This window comes from Urocitellus parryii, chromosome 5 (assembly GCF_045843805.1).
Source record: "Urocitellus parryii isolate mUroPar1 chromosome 5, mUroPar1.hap1, whole genome shotgun sequence".
In the NCBI taxonomy this organism is placed as follows: Eukaryota; Metazoa; Chordata; class Mammalia; order Rodentia; family Sciuridae; genus Urocitellus; species Urocitellus parryii.
In genome coordinates, this window is record NC_135535.1 from 202,880,672 (window position 1) to 202,899,329 (window position 18,658).

Below are 18,658 nucleotides of genomic sequence, written 5' to 3' on the forward strand. Positions count from 1 at the left end.
GGGAGAGAGGCACCTGTCTCTGTTGCCTTCCATAATCCCAGCGGCCAAATCCACACCTCACAGTCCCTCCTCTCTCCTAGAATCTGCCTCTGGGCTCCCCCTCCTTGCTCCCATCCCTCAGACCGGCTTCTACTGGGCCTGGATGGTCTTTCTAACATAGGACTCTGCATCCTCTTCCTGATCGAAACCTGTGTTCTTCTGGGTTTAATAAACCGCAGGCAGCAGGTTGTCCCCGATCTGCCCTTCCTCTACAGGGTCTCACTGACTTGCTCAGTGCCTCGCTTTTGCTGAGGCTCGCTTTGAACTGGGATCCTCCTGTCTCAGCCTCCCAAGCCCCTGGGATTACAGGCGTGTGCCCCTGCGCCTGGCCACATTACAGAGGCTATGAAAGCTCGGTCTCTCCAGGGTTTTTTCTTAATACATCGTTATTGACCCCTCCCCCCTCTCACTCTTCAAGACTCTGCTCTGGAGTCTCTAGGGAGAACCTCAGAGGCTTCAGGTAGGCTCCACTTGCTTCTCTCCCATTATATCAACTAGAGTGAACCCGAGGTAGACAGGGACAGAAGGGAGACACAGGTGATTCAGTTTTGTGATTTATAACCAGAGTGAGGTCCCTGGGCCAGCAGCATCAGTGTCATTGGAAACTAGTTGGAATGCTCACTCTCAGGCTTGGGTGCAGACCCAAGGAGCTGGACACTCAGGGGGTGGAGCACCGCCATCTGTACTTCACGCCGCCCTGTGGGTGTCTGATGCAGGTGCTGTTTGAGGACCTCTAGCTTAGCATGGTTGCAGGGATGCCCAGGCAGGACAGGTCCCTGCACCCTGCTGTGTATCAAGGAGCTCCACATACGTGTTCCCTAGAGCCAGCAAGTCGGGTCGGGAATATCAGTGTTCCCAGTGCACCTAGTATGTGCCAGACCAAGGAAACAGAAAAGCACACTAGGTAAGAGGGTAGAACTGGGTAAGCAAGAACCCAAAGCCCAGAGCAGTCCCTCAAGCAGTGGCCTGGGTCTGGAGTTGCCCAAAGGAAACTCGGCTGTGGGCGACGGCTCCCCTGGGGCTTAATGTAGCATCGCTGTTTCTGGATTCTCCCAGCTCTACATGTTCATGGCTCCCATTCATTTAGGAGTTAGGAAAACACTTGGCTGTATGTAAGAAAATAATAATGCAAGTTTGTAGGGAAAGAATGTGAGCCTTCTAGCTCAAGTGGGTTAAAAATGTGGAAATGTTGCTGAAAAAGTTTGGTGGATGCTTCTTCATGCTTATAGAATTTTGGGCCTTCGTCCCTACTGTAGAGTCTATATAATTAAGATAATAAAATAGCTCAAAAGTTTCAAATTCCCCATCACCCCTTTAAAAATTTCTTGTTACAAGCACATTTAAAATTCTGGCTCATGATTTCCTTCCTTCATTCAAAGTAAAACAATTTTGCCCCAAAGGCGGTGTGTCCTAAACTTGACCTTGCTCGGCTTTATATGCTGTTCCCAAATAACAGAAAAACGCAAGTTGTCATTCACTACATTTTGGCAGCTGCCTGTGGTTCATTTTGAATTTGCGTCTGACTGATCTTCATCACTGCGAGTGAAGAATTTGGTCACCTGCCATGCACTTTTAATTTTCTAAAGCAAATACGTTGGAAGGAGGCAATTAATGTACAAGTGGAATGTTGGTCTAAGCAATTGATTTAGGGGAAAGGTTAGTTCAAATCCCTCATTAATTTAGTTTCAGTTAATGAGAGATCTGAATTATGGATCTTAAAGAATACACAGAATTTAGACAATTGAAGGGAAATACTGTAACCAGGCCTGGGGTTGGGGTTTAGGGTCTTAATTAATTGACAAGAAGGTTTTGTGATTTGATATTAGCACATCTAAAGTGCTTTAGAAGGTCTCAGAAATATATTAAACATCTTCACCTTGAGTTGTTTTTTGAAGAAGTTTGCATTGAAGAGCTCATACTGAAATGAATTGTTACAAAGCTAATGGAATTTATTTACTTCTTAGCCTATTGGGTTGTACTGACTGCATCTTCAACTTAATTCAAAGTGCTCCTCAGCCTAAAATATAATAATGTACCTAGATTTAATAATGTGTTGCAGAATCATTTTTTTTCCCCCAAGATGATACACCTCTTAACAACTGACAAACTTCTCACCAGCACCTGTGTCAAGTCCAAGTTCCTTAGGAGGACAGCCAGAGCCTGTCACATCTGGCTCAGGGGACCCTCCCTTCAGCTGCCTCTCCTGTCCTGGGGACTCCTGTATGCAACCATCCTGGGCAGCTTGCAGGTTCCCCACCTGGATGGACTCATGATACTGACCTTCCCCTCTTCTGTCTACCTGCCCAAATTGTCCCCATCCCTCAAGATATAGCTCTATCTCCTTTAAAAAAAAAAGAAAGAAAGAAAGAAAGAAATTGTGGTGGCAAACGCCTGCAATCACAGCGGCTTTGGAGGCTGAGACGGGAGAATCCTGAGTTCAAAGCCAGCTTCAGCAACCGGGAGGAGCTAAGCCACTCAGTCAGACCCTGTCTCTAAATAAAATTCAAAATAGGGCTGGGGATGTGGCTCAGTGGTCAAGTAACCCTGAGTTCACTTCCCAGTACCAAAAAAAAAAAAAAAATTGAAATGTTTTTAATTGACATATAATATTTTATGGATTTATAGCGTTCTGTATGATGATCTAACACACACATATAAATAAAATGTGTAACAGTAAAATCATGGTAAATACCATTTTAACTTCCTCAAACACCAATAAATTCCAAATGTTGAGATCCTTTAGACTCTTCTAGTTATTATTATTTTGGGGGGCGATACCAGGGATTGAACTCAGGAGCACTTGGCCACTGAGCCACATCCTCAGCCCTATTTTATATTTTATTTAGAGATAGGGTCTCACTGAGTTGCTGAGCACCCCAACAGGGGAGTCCTAACCAGCTCAGAAGTTGCCAGACACGGGTGCTGATGAGGCTGGCTTTGAACTCGAGATCATCCTGCCTCAGCCCCCTGAGATGCTGGGGATATAGGTGTGTGCCACCATTGCCAACCTTTCTAGTTATTTTTAAATATGTCATAGATTGCTGTAGGCTGTGGTTACCTGACTGATGTGGAACACGAAACCAGTCCCTCCTGGTTAACTGTGTTAGGATGCTCATGCCTAACCTCTGACCATCTCCTCTCGACCCTACCTTTCCAGTCTCTAGAGGCCACTATTCCACTCTCTTCTAGGAGATGGCTTTTTAGCTTCCGCACGTGAGTGAGAAGAGGCAGCACTTGTCTTTCTATCCCTGGCTCCCTTAGCTTAGCCACCTCTTCTTTTTTTTTTTTTTTTTAAATATTTATTTATTTATTTATTTTTAGTTTTCGGCGGACACAACATCTTTGTTGGTATGTGGTGCTGAGGATCGAACCCGGGCCGCACGCATGCCAGGCGAGCGCGCTACCGCTTGAGCCACATCCCCAGCCCTGCCACCTCTTCTTAATATCCCACCCCTTTCCGGGTGGGATTCCCTCTTGTCACCCTGCAGTTGTTTTCTGAGCCCCTTCTCTGTGGGGCCAAAGGTCTTAGGTGATTCATGGGGTGCACTCATGTGGCTATTTACATTTAAATCAATTAAAATTAGGTAGAAATAAAAATTCAAGTCCTTGTTTTCACTTGCCACACTTCAAATGCCCAGTGGTCACCTGTAGCTGGTAGCTGCCCTCTTGGGAGCACAGGCAGAGAACTGCAGAAAATGCTGGGCCTCAGCTCCCCAGACACTCGGCTCATGCAAGCCTGCCTCTCCAGCACTGAGCAAGGGCCTGGGCCACATAAGCTGCAGAATGGACATGCGAGTGTGCCTGGCACTCGGGAAAGGGAGTCCTACCCAGCTTAGAAGCCACCTGTTGTCAGAAGCAGCCAGGCTTCTGTCACTATGGGAAAATGGATGGCTGGGGAAAGATGCCTGCTGCCCTGGGGCCATTGAACAACCTGCCTTGAGTGCCAGTCTGGGTGGAGGACTTGGGAAGTCAGCTTGGACTTCATCTCTCTGGGGCTAGAGCCCCTGGAAATCGGGGAGTGGGGGAGTGTAAGGTTCTAAGAAGAGTCAGAATCATGAATACAGTGCCTTGGGTTTTGGGTTCTGTGAAGTAGGACAGGCAATCTGAGCCTCCGACCATTCTGGGTCTTTGGTACCTTTGAGAGAACAGAGGCCTTGGGTGACAGATCCTTCCTCTGCTGGGCAGCAACCAGGGCACTGGGTTCCAACTCAGGAGCCTCATTTCCCCATCAAGGCTTTGGCCGTGGTGCGCTTCGTCATTCATTATTCATGAATGGACTCCTCTGTTCAAAAGTAAAGCGCAAATGCTGTAAATTAGGGCTGCAGAGAGGATGGCAGGGAACTTGCCGGGTTGCCTTCAGCATTATCCTTTTTTTTTTTTTTTCTGGAAAACCCTCTCTAGGAATTGGTGCCAAGACTTTGTGGGTGAGAAACGAATTTTCATGATGCATCAAAAAATGCATGTTTTAAGAAATCACTTTTATAAATGGGAGCAGGTGGGGAAGAATCTGAAGGAGAAGGAGCAAGGCTTGCAGATGAAAAGCACAGCCAGCAGAGGGGGAGGCATGAGGTCACCAGAAGACCAGGGATGGGCGGAGACCACCCGCACCCAGTGGTCATGTGGGTGGAAACGCACACACGGACACACAGGCACATGTACAGCACTCTCCTGTGTGAACTATTCAGGGCTAATCCTTCCAGCAGGACTTTATTTCTCTCAGGGTTGAAGGATTTGTTGGGGCCAGCTATGGTTTGAATGTGGCTTGAGTGTGTCCCCCAAAAGCTCATGTGCTGGAAGCTGGGTCCCCAGCATTATGATGCTGGGAGGTGGTGGACCCTTAAGAGTTGGGGCCTTGGGGGAAGTGTTCTTGGAGCATCATTGGGAGAAAGTAATGCAGTACTCAAGGGACCCCAGTGAGATCCCAAGAGAGTAAGTTGTGAACAAGAGCAAGCCTGGCCCCTGGATCCCTCTTATTTCTGTTTTCCATGTGACCTCTACCTCTTGTGTACATTCACTCCCATCATGATGCCATCTGCCAACTTGTGATATACCAGAAAGGCTTCACCAGAGGCTGAACTGATTTGGGGCTTTCAGCCACCACAATGGTGGACACTTCTTTCTTCATGACCTAGCCTCAGGTTTTTCGTTATAGCAATGAAAAATGGACTAAGACCCTCTGTTAAGTTGCTTGTTTACTTAGTGACCTGTAAGAGCATGGGGGGTAAAGTGCACTCACAACTGGGAGATGATTCTGTGATCATATTGTGAAGAGTCTCTGCCCCTGGGCATTGCAAGTTCTGCCTCTTGGGTACCATGTGGTCCTCCACTCCTCCTTCTGAAGCCCCCAGCATGGCTCTCAGTGCTGGAGTGGTGCTGTCTTCCTTCTCTAGTATGAGGCCTACTCTCTAGGAGGCCCGTGTATGTCTTGTACTTACTCTTGTCCATGGCAAACGTCCCTTCCAGGTTGTTCTCCTTCACAGGGATGGCCTCACCTCAACAGACACTTTCCAAAGGGTAGGCTGTGTCACGGCCCTGTGCTGGTATGGGGATGTTCAGAGACCAGCAGGAGTGAGCCCCTACCCCAGGGATGGGGTGACGAACTAGGGCAGTAACGGTCACATAGGGTGGCCACAGGTGAGAGACAGAGGAAAGGGCACTGGGCAGGGATGTGAGGGTGGAAGGGAGAGTGCCAGATGAGACTGGAAGGAGCCCTGAGCAAATGGTGCCTGGGTGCTGGCCTTAGGCCGGTCACTCCAGGGAGATGGACAGTTACTGCCATTTTCCTGGTGAAACTACCCACCGTTCTCAGAGTCATAGAATTGAGACCCAGAGTAGGATGTGAACCAAGGTCCCTCAGAGGACACTCTGTTTCATTAGGTCACACGAGGGGAGGAAGGGCATTTCTGGCAGAGGGAAGGGCTGGAGTAAAGGCGTGGAGAACGTGAGCAGGAAGGCATGTTCTGGAAAGTCAGGTTATTCTGTACTGGTGGTGGGTGAAAGGTGTGGGTGCAGCGAGGTGGAGTGGGTGGGGATGATGGAGACTCAGGCAAGGGAGTGGAAATCCTCCCCAGCTCCAGTGGGGCAGCTGTGGTCACACTCGTGAATCAGCTGGTTCACCCTGTGTCTGGCCCCTTGGCTGGAGGATGAGGGTTGGCCACAGGGACAATTCACTCCTGTGTGATGCCCCCCTCCCCTTGAGTCACAGCTTTCTGGTCCTGGGTTTTATCTGTAAAATAAGGGAACTGGGCACACAGAGGTTTTCACTAGTTTATTCGCCACCACATGCCCATTTAGTTCATCTGCCTCCCAGGAGTCCCTCACCGGTGATCAGCTTTGATAATTGCAGCAACCCCCCCCCTTTTTTTTTTTTCCCAAATTAACCACAGAGCAGGATGCTCAGGGCTTGCATGAGGTCACTGCCCGCTCAGTTTCCTGGGCTGAGTGGATTCTGGGCCAAGGTTTTTCTTTCCACAGGCGGGATTCTGGCTTTCATTTCTTTGTCTTTTTGGGGGTAGGTACCAGGGATTGAAATCAGGGGCACTCCACCACTGAGCCACCTCCCCGGCTCTATTTTGTATTTTATTTAGAGACAGGGTCTCACTGAGTTGTTTAGTGCCTTGCTTTTCCTCAGGCTGGCTTTGAACTCCGGGTCCTCCTGCCTCAGCTTCCCGAGCCACGGGAATTACAGGCGTGCACCACCGTGTGGGTTTCTGAATGAAACGTGGTGGGTTCAGAGGAAGTCAGGTTGGGGTCAGAGGAAGTCAGCTGGGCACCCCTAGGTATTTCTCATGTCCAAGGCTGCTGGGCCTCTGGCTTCCTTTGGACCCCTTTGTGGACTCCTAGACCTCGGGCTGCTGGGCCTTGAGCCTCCTGTGGACCCCTCTGGAACCTGGATGCGGAACAAGGCTCACCCCTGGGACGGGCTTTGAGGGAGTCGGATTTTACTCTTTAAGCTATTTTTCTTGGAAAGGGAACGTGTGCACAAGGGAACAACTCAGACCAAGACTAGGAAACCCCGCAAATCTCCAGGTCCCAGGCTCACGGTCGCTGGGGCCTCTGCGCAGCAGCCTCCGACCGTGCTCTAGGGTGGAAGCTTTGACTAGCTGAGCAGCGTTGGTCAAGATCGTCACCCGGCACAGGGAGGCGACTCCAAGTCGCTCTTGCCCTTCCTGGCGATGCCTAGACTCGCCTCCGTCCCAAGGATGCACTGAAGACTCTCAGGGGAAGACCAACGGCGAGCTCTTCTATTTGATAACAACGTCCTGAGACCATCACGCACGTGGGGACAAATTTAAACCACATGGTCCCTTCCCGACCAATTTAAACCGCTGCAGCCCATTCTCACCTCCGCCAGGTACGTCTCTTTTCGGAGGTGCTCCGGTGTACTAGCCCGCCCACCAGCGATATCAACTTTTAAAAAGAACCCGATGCAAGCATTACAACCGAGCGTATTTCTGCTCTTTGCCTTTTTTCTCCTAACCGTGGGTCTGGGCGCTGGCTTCCCGCCAGCCCCGCAGACGCCGCCCCGGTACCGCTGCATGGGTCCGCGGTCACTGACTTGCGTGCGGGGTACAGGGGTCAGTTTCAGTGCGTGACCCCGGGTGGCTCGGCCACTTTCCGGGGTCTGTGCAGGGGCTCCTCCCACTCGAGATCAGCTCTGCGGCGATGCCGGGGCGGCTCCGCAGCCGGGAGACCTGCGGGAACTTTTCCAGGCGCCCGCGCGCGAGGCCCCGGGAGGTTCGACAGACTGTCGTTCTGGTTTGGTTTTAAGATCGCGAATCGCGGCGAAAACCCGCGGAAGGAGAACACAGGGACGCGTAGAAGGGGAAACTGAGCCCCGCGGGCGGGAGGACCGCGCGCCGCCCGGACCCGCCCTGTCCCGGCGCGCCCGCCCTTTCCCCGACGTGGGCGGTCCCGGGCCAGCTGCCCGCCCTCCCTGCGGCCAACCCCCCTCCCGGGCGCCGAGCCCGTTCCTAAGGCGGCTCGTCACCGCCGGGAGGCCAATAGGCTGGGCCGAGCGGCCACGCGCACTCGCACCCGCTGCCTCCGAGGCCCTCCCGCGCTCTCTCCGGCGCTCCTCTCCGGCCCTGGTCCAGCCCGCCGCCGTCGGATCCGCCATGCAGTCCCTGCGCGCCGTGCTCCTCCCGCTGCTGCTGCTGCTGCTGCTGGCGGCGCCTGCCTGGGCGCTGCCTCCCCGGGCCGGCCGCTCCGCGCCTGCTGCCACCGGGCCAGCTGCTGGCTGTCCCGAGCGCTGCGAGCCCGCGCGCTGCGCCCCGCCGCCCGACAACTGCGAAGGTGGTCGTGTCCGAGACGCGTGCGGCTGCTGCGAGGTGTGTGGCGCCCCCGAGGGCGCCGCGTGCGGCTTGCAGGAGGGCCCTTGCGGCGAGGGGCTGCAGTGTGTGGTGTCCTTCGGGGTGCCCGCCTCGGCCACCGTGCGCCGGCGGTCGCAGGCCGGGCTCTGTGTGTGTGCCAGCAGCGAGCCGGTGTGCGGCAGCGACGCCAAAACCTACGCCAACCTGTGCCAGCTGCGCGCTGCCAGCCGTCGCTCCGAGAGGCTGCACCAGCCGCCGGTCATCGTCCTACAGCGAGGCGCCTGCGGACAAGGTACCCCTCCCGCCCTGCGCTACCGGGCAGCTCCCCCGTCCCTCCATTCCACCCTGGCCTTCCCCGCGGGATAAATGGGCCAGCTGAGGGGCAACGGAGCGTTGTAGGGTGTTCAGGGCGCCCGCTCGTCAGGAGAGGTGGGTAGGGCTCTGGGATGGCAGCATTCCACGGGCTCCCTCGGAAGCGAGCGCTGCGCCCGGCCCGGGGTTGGTCGGCGCCTGGCGTGTTCTCGGCGCGCTCTGCCCGGCAGCCCCGGGCCAGGGTGACAAGGCATCCCGCCCGGTGGCCTGCCTCTGGATGCCCTGCGCGGAACCACAGCACCCGGGACCCCTGGAAAAAATACAGGAGTGTAAACATAAGGAGGGAAAGTTGAGGACTGAGCGGCTTTGGGACCACAAACTTATTTCGGTTGCTTCCCTCCTTCTATTCTCTGCTCCCCTCCTAGCTTTGAAATTACCCATGCAGCAATTTTTTCATGGCTCCTCTCAGTAAAAAGTTTTAACTTTTTTTTGGAAAGAAACAGCGTTGCCCGTAGTTTCCCCAAATGATCTCCCCGGGAAGGACTGTGTTAGTCCCACTGACGTTTCAGCACTGTCGCTGCCTGTCTCGCTTGTTTTGAGCCAAAAAAAAAAAAAAAAAAAAAGTGAAAGCGGCTTCCTTTGAATAAACTAAACTCCAGCGCTGGATCAGAAATCTGCAGAGCCAGAGGCAGGATGGGCTAGGGATGAGGAGGAAAATGACCGGCTCTCCCTCATTCAGCTTGTCTGTATCCAGACCCCTTCTGACCCAGGAGGTGTGTGTGTGTGGGGGGGCAGGGAGGACAGTGGAGAAATGCCTGTCCTAACTTTAGGGAGAGATGCTGTGTCTCCATGAAGAGATGCCATGTGGAAAAACAATACAGAGTTCAGCCCCAGCCAGTACAGTGGTGTGGGGACTGGCCAGCTGGGCTTGGCAGTGCACTTGGCCACAGCCACCGGGTTGCTGCCCAGACCTGGTGTCACCTTCTCAGTGCATGCATGTGGAGAGAGGGATGGGAGCATGCAGGACTGAGGGTCTAGACTGTTCTTTATAGGAGCATGACCACCTGGCACAGCATGGCTCACATGGAGAGGAGGGTGCCAGAGTGGTACAGGGAGTGGCCAGAGGATGTGCATCCACTGACACGGGAGCACAGAGCCCAACCTCAGCCCTCAGGAAACTCAGCTTCTTTAAGGAGAGGAGAATTATTTCAGAGACAAGTGATCTGAGGGCCAGGGAGGGGTGTGGAGAAGGTACACCTTCGGAGTGCAAGTCCATTGCCAGGTGAGTCGCCCCAGACGCTTTCAGTCTTGATAGCCTCTCCCCAGGAAGCTTCTGCCTCCCCTTCCTGTTTTACACAAGTGAGGCTGAGGTTGAATCACTTCTCCAAGGGCACTCAGCTGAAATGTGAACCCAGATAGCCTTATTCAGAGCCAGCCTTAGGGCCACATCAAAGCCCTGGGAGGGGGCTTTCCAGGAGGAAGGGATCCAGGGGTGCTCCCTATATCTGGGGCGTGGAGCAGCCTGAGTAGAGCCATAGTTTTGTTTGGGAAGTGGGGAATGGATCGGGGTTGTGGACATTTGGGGAGGGCCAGGAATGATCCGGGCTGGGTGATCAGAGTCCCTGGATGGAGGAAGAGGGACTGTGTCATGTACAATGACGTTCTTGGCAGCTCAGAGAAAGCCTGGCGGGGGACTAGCCTAGTGGAGGAGTGAGAATACCAGAGGTTGAGGAGTTTGGGCTCCTGCCAGAACCTGAGTGTGTAGTGACAACGTTAGGAAAGCGTATTTTGGTCAAAACAAGGCAGCTGTGACTGTTTGTAGTCTGGCTGCACGGGGTCCTGAGTTACTTTCACCATGTGAACCGCCTAATTTATGGCCACTGAAGCCGAGTCACTTAAGGAGCTCTGGAGTTGGCAGAGTCCAAATACTTGTTTGGTTGAGTTGCCTCTGGAGAGAAACAGGTCCCTCCTTGGCCCTCTGTCTACCAGCGGTTCTCCAATGCACTAGGGTGGGGACAGACACAGAAGAATGAGCTTGGAGGGAGACAGAAGGGGTGCAACACTGGCCTCATCCATCCCTCCTACTTTTGCAAATATTTATTGAGTTTGTAACATGTCCGACACTGTTTGTGTGTCTGTCTGCCTGGCACATAGAAAGCACCCAATCGATACGTGGGTGGATGAATGAGTGGATGGATGAATGAATGAGTGCGTAAATAGGAGGTGCTGGAGACCCGTCGCCATCCTATTGCTAGTGGAAGGCGTTGCTTTGCTCTGCCCCTTGCTCCCCATCTGACACTCTGCCCTAACTTCCCAGAGTTATTTCCAGGACGGGAGCCTGGGTGCCAATGACCTTTGTTCAGCCCAAGCCCCGCTCCAGCTCTCTGCATCTGGTGCCCAGGGTAGGTCAGTTGACATCGTAGTGAATGAGGAGAGTTGGCCGCCTGTTCTGGTGCAAGGGTGGCCAGAGTGCAGCTCTAGATGGGTGGACACAGAGGCCTTTAGGGAGGTGCTGTTTGGGTAGAAGATGGGGCAGGGTGGGGAGCACTCTGCCATAAGGGTGGTCCAGGATCACAGGAATTCAAAGGAGGGTTTGTCTGGGCAGTGTGTGGGGGAAGAGAGGGGGGATGCTGTCAGAGGAGAGGTCCTTGGGCAGGGGAGCCATCCATGTCCTGGTGGCCCTTTGGGTGGAGGAAGTGTCACCATTCAAAATAAAGCACTTTTGTCTGTGAATTATTTAATAAAGACCTCAGAGAACATCTCTAATTATGGAATTGGAAATGAAGGCAAACCATCAATTTCAGAGCTCATCGCTGCTGGCAGGGTCTCCTTGGAAAACTATAGTTATAGCAGAGAACAGGCATTTGTCATGTGCTATGGTGGTTAGGAAAGTACGGGGAAAAGGTAGAATTGCAATTAAGAATAGGATAATAATAATAAGGGCTCATGTACAGCTCGTGCTTCTTTTGCTCTGGGCATTTTTAATCGACTCTTCATCCTCCTAACAGTGGTTTTGCTATACTCTCCCCTGTCACAGCTGGGTGACAATCACATAGCAGTGCCTTTTCTTGCACTTGGACCCATGCTTCTGGTTCCAGAGCTCTGTTCATAACCCCCACTCTGTGCTGTCGACAGAGCAGCAGCGATTATAAGCCAACTGCAGCTAAGCCACAGCTAAGAGCTGAGATAAACAGTGTTCCAGATGGCTGTGGCCTTAAGCAGGACAGATCCCAGCTCTCCCTCTGCAGGCGCAGGATTTTGAGGACAAGGTTTTCTTCAGTTGCCATTCTTGTAGCCCTGCCAAGGAGAAGCAAACTAGAAGGGGCTGTAGTTAAATCATTTCCAAACTAGAGTCCCAGACCCCAAGCTGCTCTTGAGAGAAAAAGGCCCTTCTGGATCCCTGGAGATTCCAAAAGATGAGCCAGGACTGTGTGGCACAGCATGTCTCTGCTAAGTGGACGAGAAGCCAGGAAGGAGCTCCGAAAAAGACTCCCCAGACCGTAGAAGCCCAGTTCATTTCTCCTCTTAGTACACAGTCCAGACAAGCCCATTATCCCCAATGGTGGCCCCGATGAGCCTAGAGTCTCCAAGCCTCAGGCAGGAGGAGGATGCCCAGGGGACCCCTGCACTGGAGGTTCTCAGGGGTTGCCGGGTCCTGGACTCGCCCCAGAGCCTCTGAAGATGGGGGTCACAGAATAGACAGTTGCTTTATTTCTCCAAGGCTCGCACCATTTGTAGACTCTATTTAAGTGGTTCTTTTATGGGTTCCTTGAACCTTAATCATTGTTATTTGAGGACCAGACACTTTGCTGAACATGGGGGAGACATCGTGGAATAAAACAAAGCCCCTGCCCTGGAGGCTTAGGCTTGACACGGTCGGGGAGGTACCAGCCTCCATCACCACAAGTGCAGCATCTGCTAGAGGGTCATTTCCACCATCTGCACTTCAAACACATCTTTTGCCGTTTAAGAAATAAGCATGCAAGGGCCAAGGTTTCATTTTAGGGCAGGGTTGGTAGAAAGCTTTGAGTTTCCAGGTTTCAGTCATTTGAAACTTGAAAATTTTAATATAAAAGACTTTGCTCACTGTGGATGCTTATCTACTTTTATTGCTCTGATGGTTTTACTAAAGAGTTAAAAACTATTAAGTGTTCATAAAATTAGTAAGCTAACAGGATCAAAAGCCAAGCATTTGATTTACTTCATTCTGTCCAGGAGAGCTGTCAATAGTTGCATTGGAGCTTAAAATAACTGCAGTCTGTAGGTGATTATGGCCGGACCATGAGCTCACGGTGGCCAGACAGCCTCAGCACAGCGGGGCTGGATTCTGAGTAGGGTTGGAGTTTCGTGATCCTGGACAAGTTTTGTGCCTTGGATTCAGAAATCAGACTTTCCATGAGCTTATATTTCTAGTGAATAAATAGCTCTGGTTAAGCTTAATAAGAAGGAGAAATCAAGCTTGGCAGGGGTTGAGGTTCCTTGGAAGACCAGCTGGGATGGCAGGGCCCGAGGGCTGACACCTGGCCCTGGTCTCTGTGGGTGGTTACCTGACCGATGACCAGCTCCTCCTTCTGAGCTCTCAGCAAGGAGAGGACTGGACCAGCTGATCTCTGAGGTCCCTTCTAGCTAGAATGGCCTGTGCTTCTTGTAAGAAAATCAGTCTCAGAGGAGATCCAAGCCCCGGCCTTTTTATTTTGAAGGCTGAGTGCGTTGCCCAAAGAGTTACTCCGTTTTTGAAAATTACAACTGTCAAAGCCAAGGTTGGCACTGAATGGATGTGACCCATCTAGAGCCTGGTTGTCCTGAACTTTGGTTCTGTGCTGGCTGCTGGAAGTCCCTGGGAGACTGTGGGTCACATGTCTACCCCCAAGAACCTGAGGCTCTGGGGCCTGGTGTCCTTCCCTGGGGCCTGGGGCTGGACTGCCTCTGGTCCTCTGGAGTGAGTCTCCTACTGAGCCAGCATGGCTTGTCTTTTTCCACCTTCTCTGCCACTAAAAGAGAAAAGAGAAAATGCCATTCTGAGTACTTTTTCAAAAGACTCCCAGAAGTGGTGGGGAAGTTGGTGTGATTCAGCTCTGCTCAGTGATGTGTGTTTAAAACCACAGGAGGACATTAGCCAGGACAACATACCTCAGGACAGAAAGGAGTGGCAAGGAAGAGGCCTGTCTGTCACTGATGGATGGGTGCAGAGTTCACCTTTCAGGCTCAGTGACGTGAGGTCCATTTCTAAATTCTTTCAGAACATCTGTTGAATAATTACTGTGCCTTGAAATGTACCCAGTAGAGGCAGTGAGGGTAAGACCCGGTGTCCCTGATCTCATGGTGCTCATCACAGGTTGTGTGGTGCCCAGCTTGAGGGCTGGGCTTTGGGAGTCTGGGCACCACTTGGAGGATGTGTGACTTCTTGGATGTCAACTGTAAAGCACTCATCAGCACTAACGAAATCCAGTGAGCCTGTGCGCGCTTCGTGAAGTGCTTTGTGCCTGGTGCTTTTCTAGAGCTCCATCAGCAGCTGTATGAGCTGTAACAGCCACTGTGACCGTCACCCAGGACTGCCAGGGCAGCCAGCCCAGGGCAGAAGTGGGAGAACGGCTCTTCTCCCCGGGGTGAGTGGGTGGGCTGGTGAGGAAGGCTTCATCGAGAAGGGGAGCCGGGGCAGGTGTCCTGGAGGCTGGCCTGGAATTTCCAGTTCCTACCTCGGAAGGTCCCCGGGCAGAGCGAGTCAGATTCCACTGTCTGTCTTACTCTGATGGAGATCCAAGAAGTATGTGGCTTCCCTTGAATCAAGAGCCCAGTGTCTGGGACACCTGGGGTTTTACAGCTGTCATCTTGTTAACCCTTTCTGGAGTTTGTAACTCCCCGGGGATGGCAGTTTGGAGAAGCCCTGGGGTCTTCTGGGACAACAAGTGGCTTGGTTTCCCGTGCTCTGGGAATTCCTTACAGGGAAAAATTCGTCACAACTTAAGGAAAAGTTGGGCCGGGAGCCCACGAGTACCCTGCAATTTTAAATTCCTAGGACAAATTGTCATGTAAGCACATTTCATAAGCACTGCCCTCCACAGCCTGGAAGGGCTGTAGCTGGTGCCTCCACGTGGGAGAACCACGTCTCCCTGCACATGAACGTCTCCGAGGGCCTAGGATTGTGGCTGGAATTTCTGATCATTTCCAAATTTGAATAACCTCGTCTTAATGAGTCAGAGCCTTGTGCAATAGTTGAAGTTTAAGGAGCATCTTCTTCAGTAGTTGTGCAATAGCCAGGGGAGCTGGTGGGCCTGCCTGCACGAGGAGCCGTGTTCTCCTCCCCTGCACACCAGCGGGGCAAGACTTTGCCCACTTGTCCAGCACTCGCGTCATCTCACACCCCGTGATTGAGATGAGCTCTGGTGCCAGCATTGTAAGTGGCAGTCACTGCACTGGGACAGACACAGAGTTCTGCCACTTGGACTTGCCAGGCAGATGGCTGCCCACCGGATGTGGGCCATGGCAGGCTCTGCGGTCACTCTGCTTTTCCCTGGCGTGGAAGGTGCTACGTGGGGAAGGGAGTGTTACATTCCCAGGACAGGCTGGATGGGGGAGGTGCCACCATGCAGGACAGTGACCAAAGAGCTGTCATCTCCATGTGCTTTCTTGAGCTGGACACTGACCGTCAGGTTCCAGATCTTGCCTGGTTCTTCCCTCAGCTGCCCAGGGAGGGAGAGGTGCCATCTGGGCTACCCAGCCCCAGGGTGGATGAAGCTCTGGGAGGTTCACCTAACTCAGCCAGTAGGCGGAGGGAGGCAGACCAGGGTTTGACCCCAAGTCCTCTCACTTGGGAACTGTCCCTGAGACTTCTTTGCCTCAGTGCTGCTTGGAAGTGTTGATTCACCTCTGGATAGTTTTCCATCATCAATTCTGTTATTCATTTCTACTTTAATTCTGCTGTGGTCTGAGAATGTACTTTACATGATTTCTCTTCCTTTAAGCTTGTCGGAGAGCTCAGTCTTGGTGACTGCTCCCTGCTAGATGGAGGACAGGTGTCCACTGGCCATTGTGTAGATGTAGGGGAATGATTGCGCTGTTCAGATGGACCGGATCCTCACTGATTTTTCTGCCTGCCCAAGAGGGACGTTGAGGTCTCCTGAGTAGTGCAAGGGAGAGGGACTTCTAGTTGGCTAGACTCTTCCAGGACTCCAGGTAGAACCAGGACCAAGAATGGAGCTGGAAGGATGGAAAATGATATGCTTCTTAGGTGTCCAGGCATAGGTCTCCTTTGGGCACTGTCGTAGTCAGTTTCCTGTTACTATCATGAAATATCTGAGGTTGAGTACTTTAAAAAGAAAAGATGTTTATTTAGCTCACAGTTCCCAAGGTTCAAGGGCATAGTGCCAGCCAGAGTATGCTTGGCTTTGGTGAAGAACTCATGGTGGGTGGTGGCATAATGGTAGGAGTGCATATAAAAGGAAGAGGTCACATGACCACACAGGAAGCCAGAGACACACACACACACACACACACACACACACACACACACCAGGAGGGGCCAAGGCCTGCTTTTTTATTTTTTTATTTTTTTTGGATTTTTAATATTTATTTTTTAGTTCTCGGCGGACACAACATCTTTGTTGGTATGTGGTGCTGAGGATGAGGATCGAACCCGGGCCGCACGCTTGCCAGGTGAGCGCGCTACCGCTGAGCCACATCCCCAGCCCAAGGCCTGCTTTTTTATAACAAGCCTCTTGCAAGAGCTGACCAGGATCCCAGGGCAGCACCCCATCATCCAGTTGTATCCCACTAGGCCTTGCCACTTAAGGGTTCCACACAACCTCCCAACATCGCCACCCTGTGGCCCAGGTTTACAACACACCAACCCTTGGGGACACGCTCAGAGTGTAGCAGGTGTGTTCTCTTGTCCTACTGAGATGTGGTAGCTCAGGAAGGTCAAAGGCAGGGTTCACTACCATCATCTCCAAGGGCAAAATACTAAAACACTTTGTTCCAAAACACAGCATCCCAGTCACTATACGGAGCACATAACTGTCTTGAGCCAGCGTCACAGAGGGCACGCTCCCCATCAGGAGGCTGTGTCTGCATAGTGTCCTCTCAGGCTGAGTTTCTTCTTTTTCTGTTTTTGTGGTACTGGTATTGAACCCAGCAGTACTCTGCCACTGAGCTACATTCTCAGTCCTTTTTATTTTGAGACAGGGTCTTGCTAAGTTGCCCAGGCTGGCCTTGGATTTGTGATCCTCCTGGGTTCTTGGGATTACAGTTGTGTGCCACCACTCCCAGCTTCAGGCCAAGTTTCTGTTTAACATTTGCTGGTCAGGAAATGGCCTGAGCTGACATGCCTCAGATCCTAGCCGGACATTTCTCCACCAGTCTGAGATTTTTGGCTCTGAAAAGTATAACTCAATATGGTTCAGCTCCCCTTGGCCAAAACTCAGCAGGAAAACCCAGGTAATTGTCCGGGAGATGCGGGAGGAAGGGTGGAGACTTGAGACAACCCCAAGGGCCCTGTGCACTGAGGTTTTGCTCTCCCTAAGCATCTGCAGTCTGTCCCCTTGGAACAGTCATCGTCGGCCACCACAGAACCCCTTCATCCTCTGAAAAAACACCACAGCTCTCACTTTCCACGTCTCCCATATCAACTCCTCGTTTTCCTGCTTTCCTGGACCTTGTGGACGAGGATGCTGCCTTCCCTGCACCGACAGAAGTGGTAGCTAGCCAAAGCCACCACCTGCCTGTAGGGCAGATGTGCCTAAAACTGGAGTGTAGACAGTCTTGCAGGTCCTAGAGCCCAAACTCACTTCAAAGATGGGAAACTGAGGCACCCAATGGGAACGAGAGGCACAGCTCATCCATGGGCGCCTGGGGCACCTGACCCGGGGCCCCTCCCACAGCCCCTCCCAGCTGCCTCTTCCTGCAGGAGCAGTGGGTGTTTGGGAGAGGACGCTCCCCAAGGCGTGATGGACAGCGGGAATCTTCACTTACTCTCCCTTTTCAAGATGGTGCTGAGGATAGCTTTTTTCCCCCCAAAATAACTTTTTGTTCTCTGGGTTGAAAGATGAATGTAAAGCAATTCTATGATTGGCTTCTCCCCTGGGGGGTTGGAAGCACCCGTGTAGGCTGGGATGGTAATTATAGTGCTCTTGCTGCAGGCAAAACAACCTGCAGAAATATCATGGTGGACACAAGGTTAATCCAACGAGGTGAGGCACAGTGCTTTCAGCCTGTGGTTGGTTAGGTTTCTTTTGGGATAAATCTGCCAGGTTTTTCCTCTTAGCCTAAAGGCTCTTTTGTTTTCCCCACACTGTTGAGCCATCCTGGGAAGCGCGTTCCTGCACCTGACAGCATGTTGTACTGTGTCCGTTTTTTAAAAGTCAGAAATATCATCTAAACACATCAAAGATAAAAGAAGGGAAAAGATTTGTGAATTTTCCACCACTAGTGTTCCAGCAGCATCCTCATTTCTGTCCCAAGCTTTGCCACCGTTTGGGTAGTGATCCCTGCTGATGTCCCTTTGGGCCGGGGCAACAGTGCAGAGGCACGCACAGTCATGTTCATGGCTACTTAAGTTTCTTGGGTCGTTCTCTTAGGGTGGACACCGAGAAGTGCAGTAACTGGATGGAAGGACGTTACTTGTGAATTGCCAAATTATTTTCCAGAAGGTTGTGGCAATATTTGTTGCCATCAGTTATAGAATTTCAACCTCTTAAGTCACTGAAGGTCAATAAGAAAAATCCTTGAGGGAAACCCTCTGGGATAGATGGAAAATGATGGTCCAAACCAGGCATTCACTTAGTTACTTTCTTGGTCTTCAAAGTTACCTTTATTCTGAGGTTCATCTTCTGTAAGGGATAAGCGATGTTTGGGCAGAATGAGCACTTTGGACATTCACTTTTACCTGGGTTTAGGGAGAACTGTGATCACAGACTGTCTGACCCGGGAGGGTTCGTGTGGCTGTCAGGTCCAGTGTGCCTGGGCTCAGTAGGGGAGATACAGGCCCCAGGTCATGAGGC

General features: G+C 52.0%; 1 protein-coding gene across 1 annotated transcript in view; it reads left to right on the forward strand.

Annotated features, from left to right (window-relative positions):
* Positions 1–8,059: 8,059 nt before the first annotated feature.
* Positions 8,060–18,658, forward strand: part of Htra1 (HtrA serine peptidase 1) — a 46,378-nt gene continuing 35,779 nt past the window's right edge. The window contains exon 1 of the mRNA XM_026384237.2: positions 8,060–8,643. Within this exon, the coding sequence (XP_026240022.2) occupies positions 8,157–8,643 (487 nt within the window). The 5' untranslated portion in view covers positions 8,060–8,156. The remainder of the gene's footprint in view (positions 8,644–18,658) is intronic.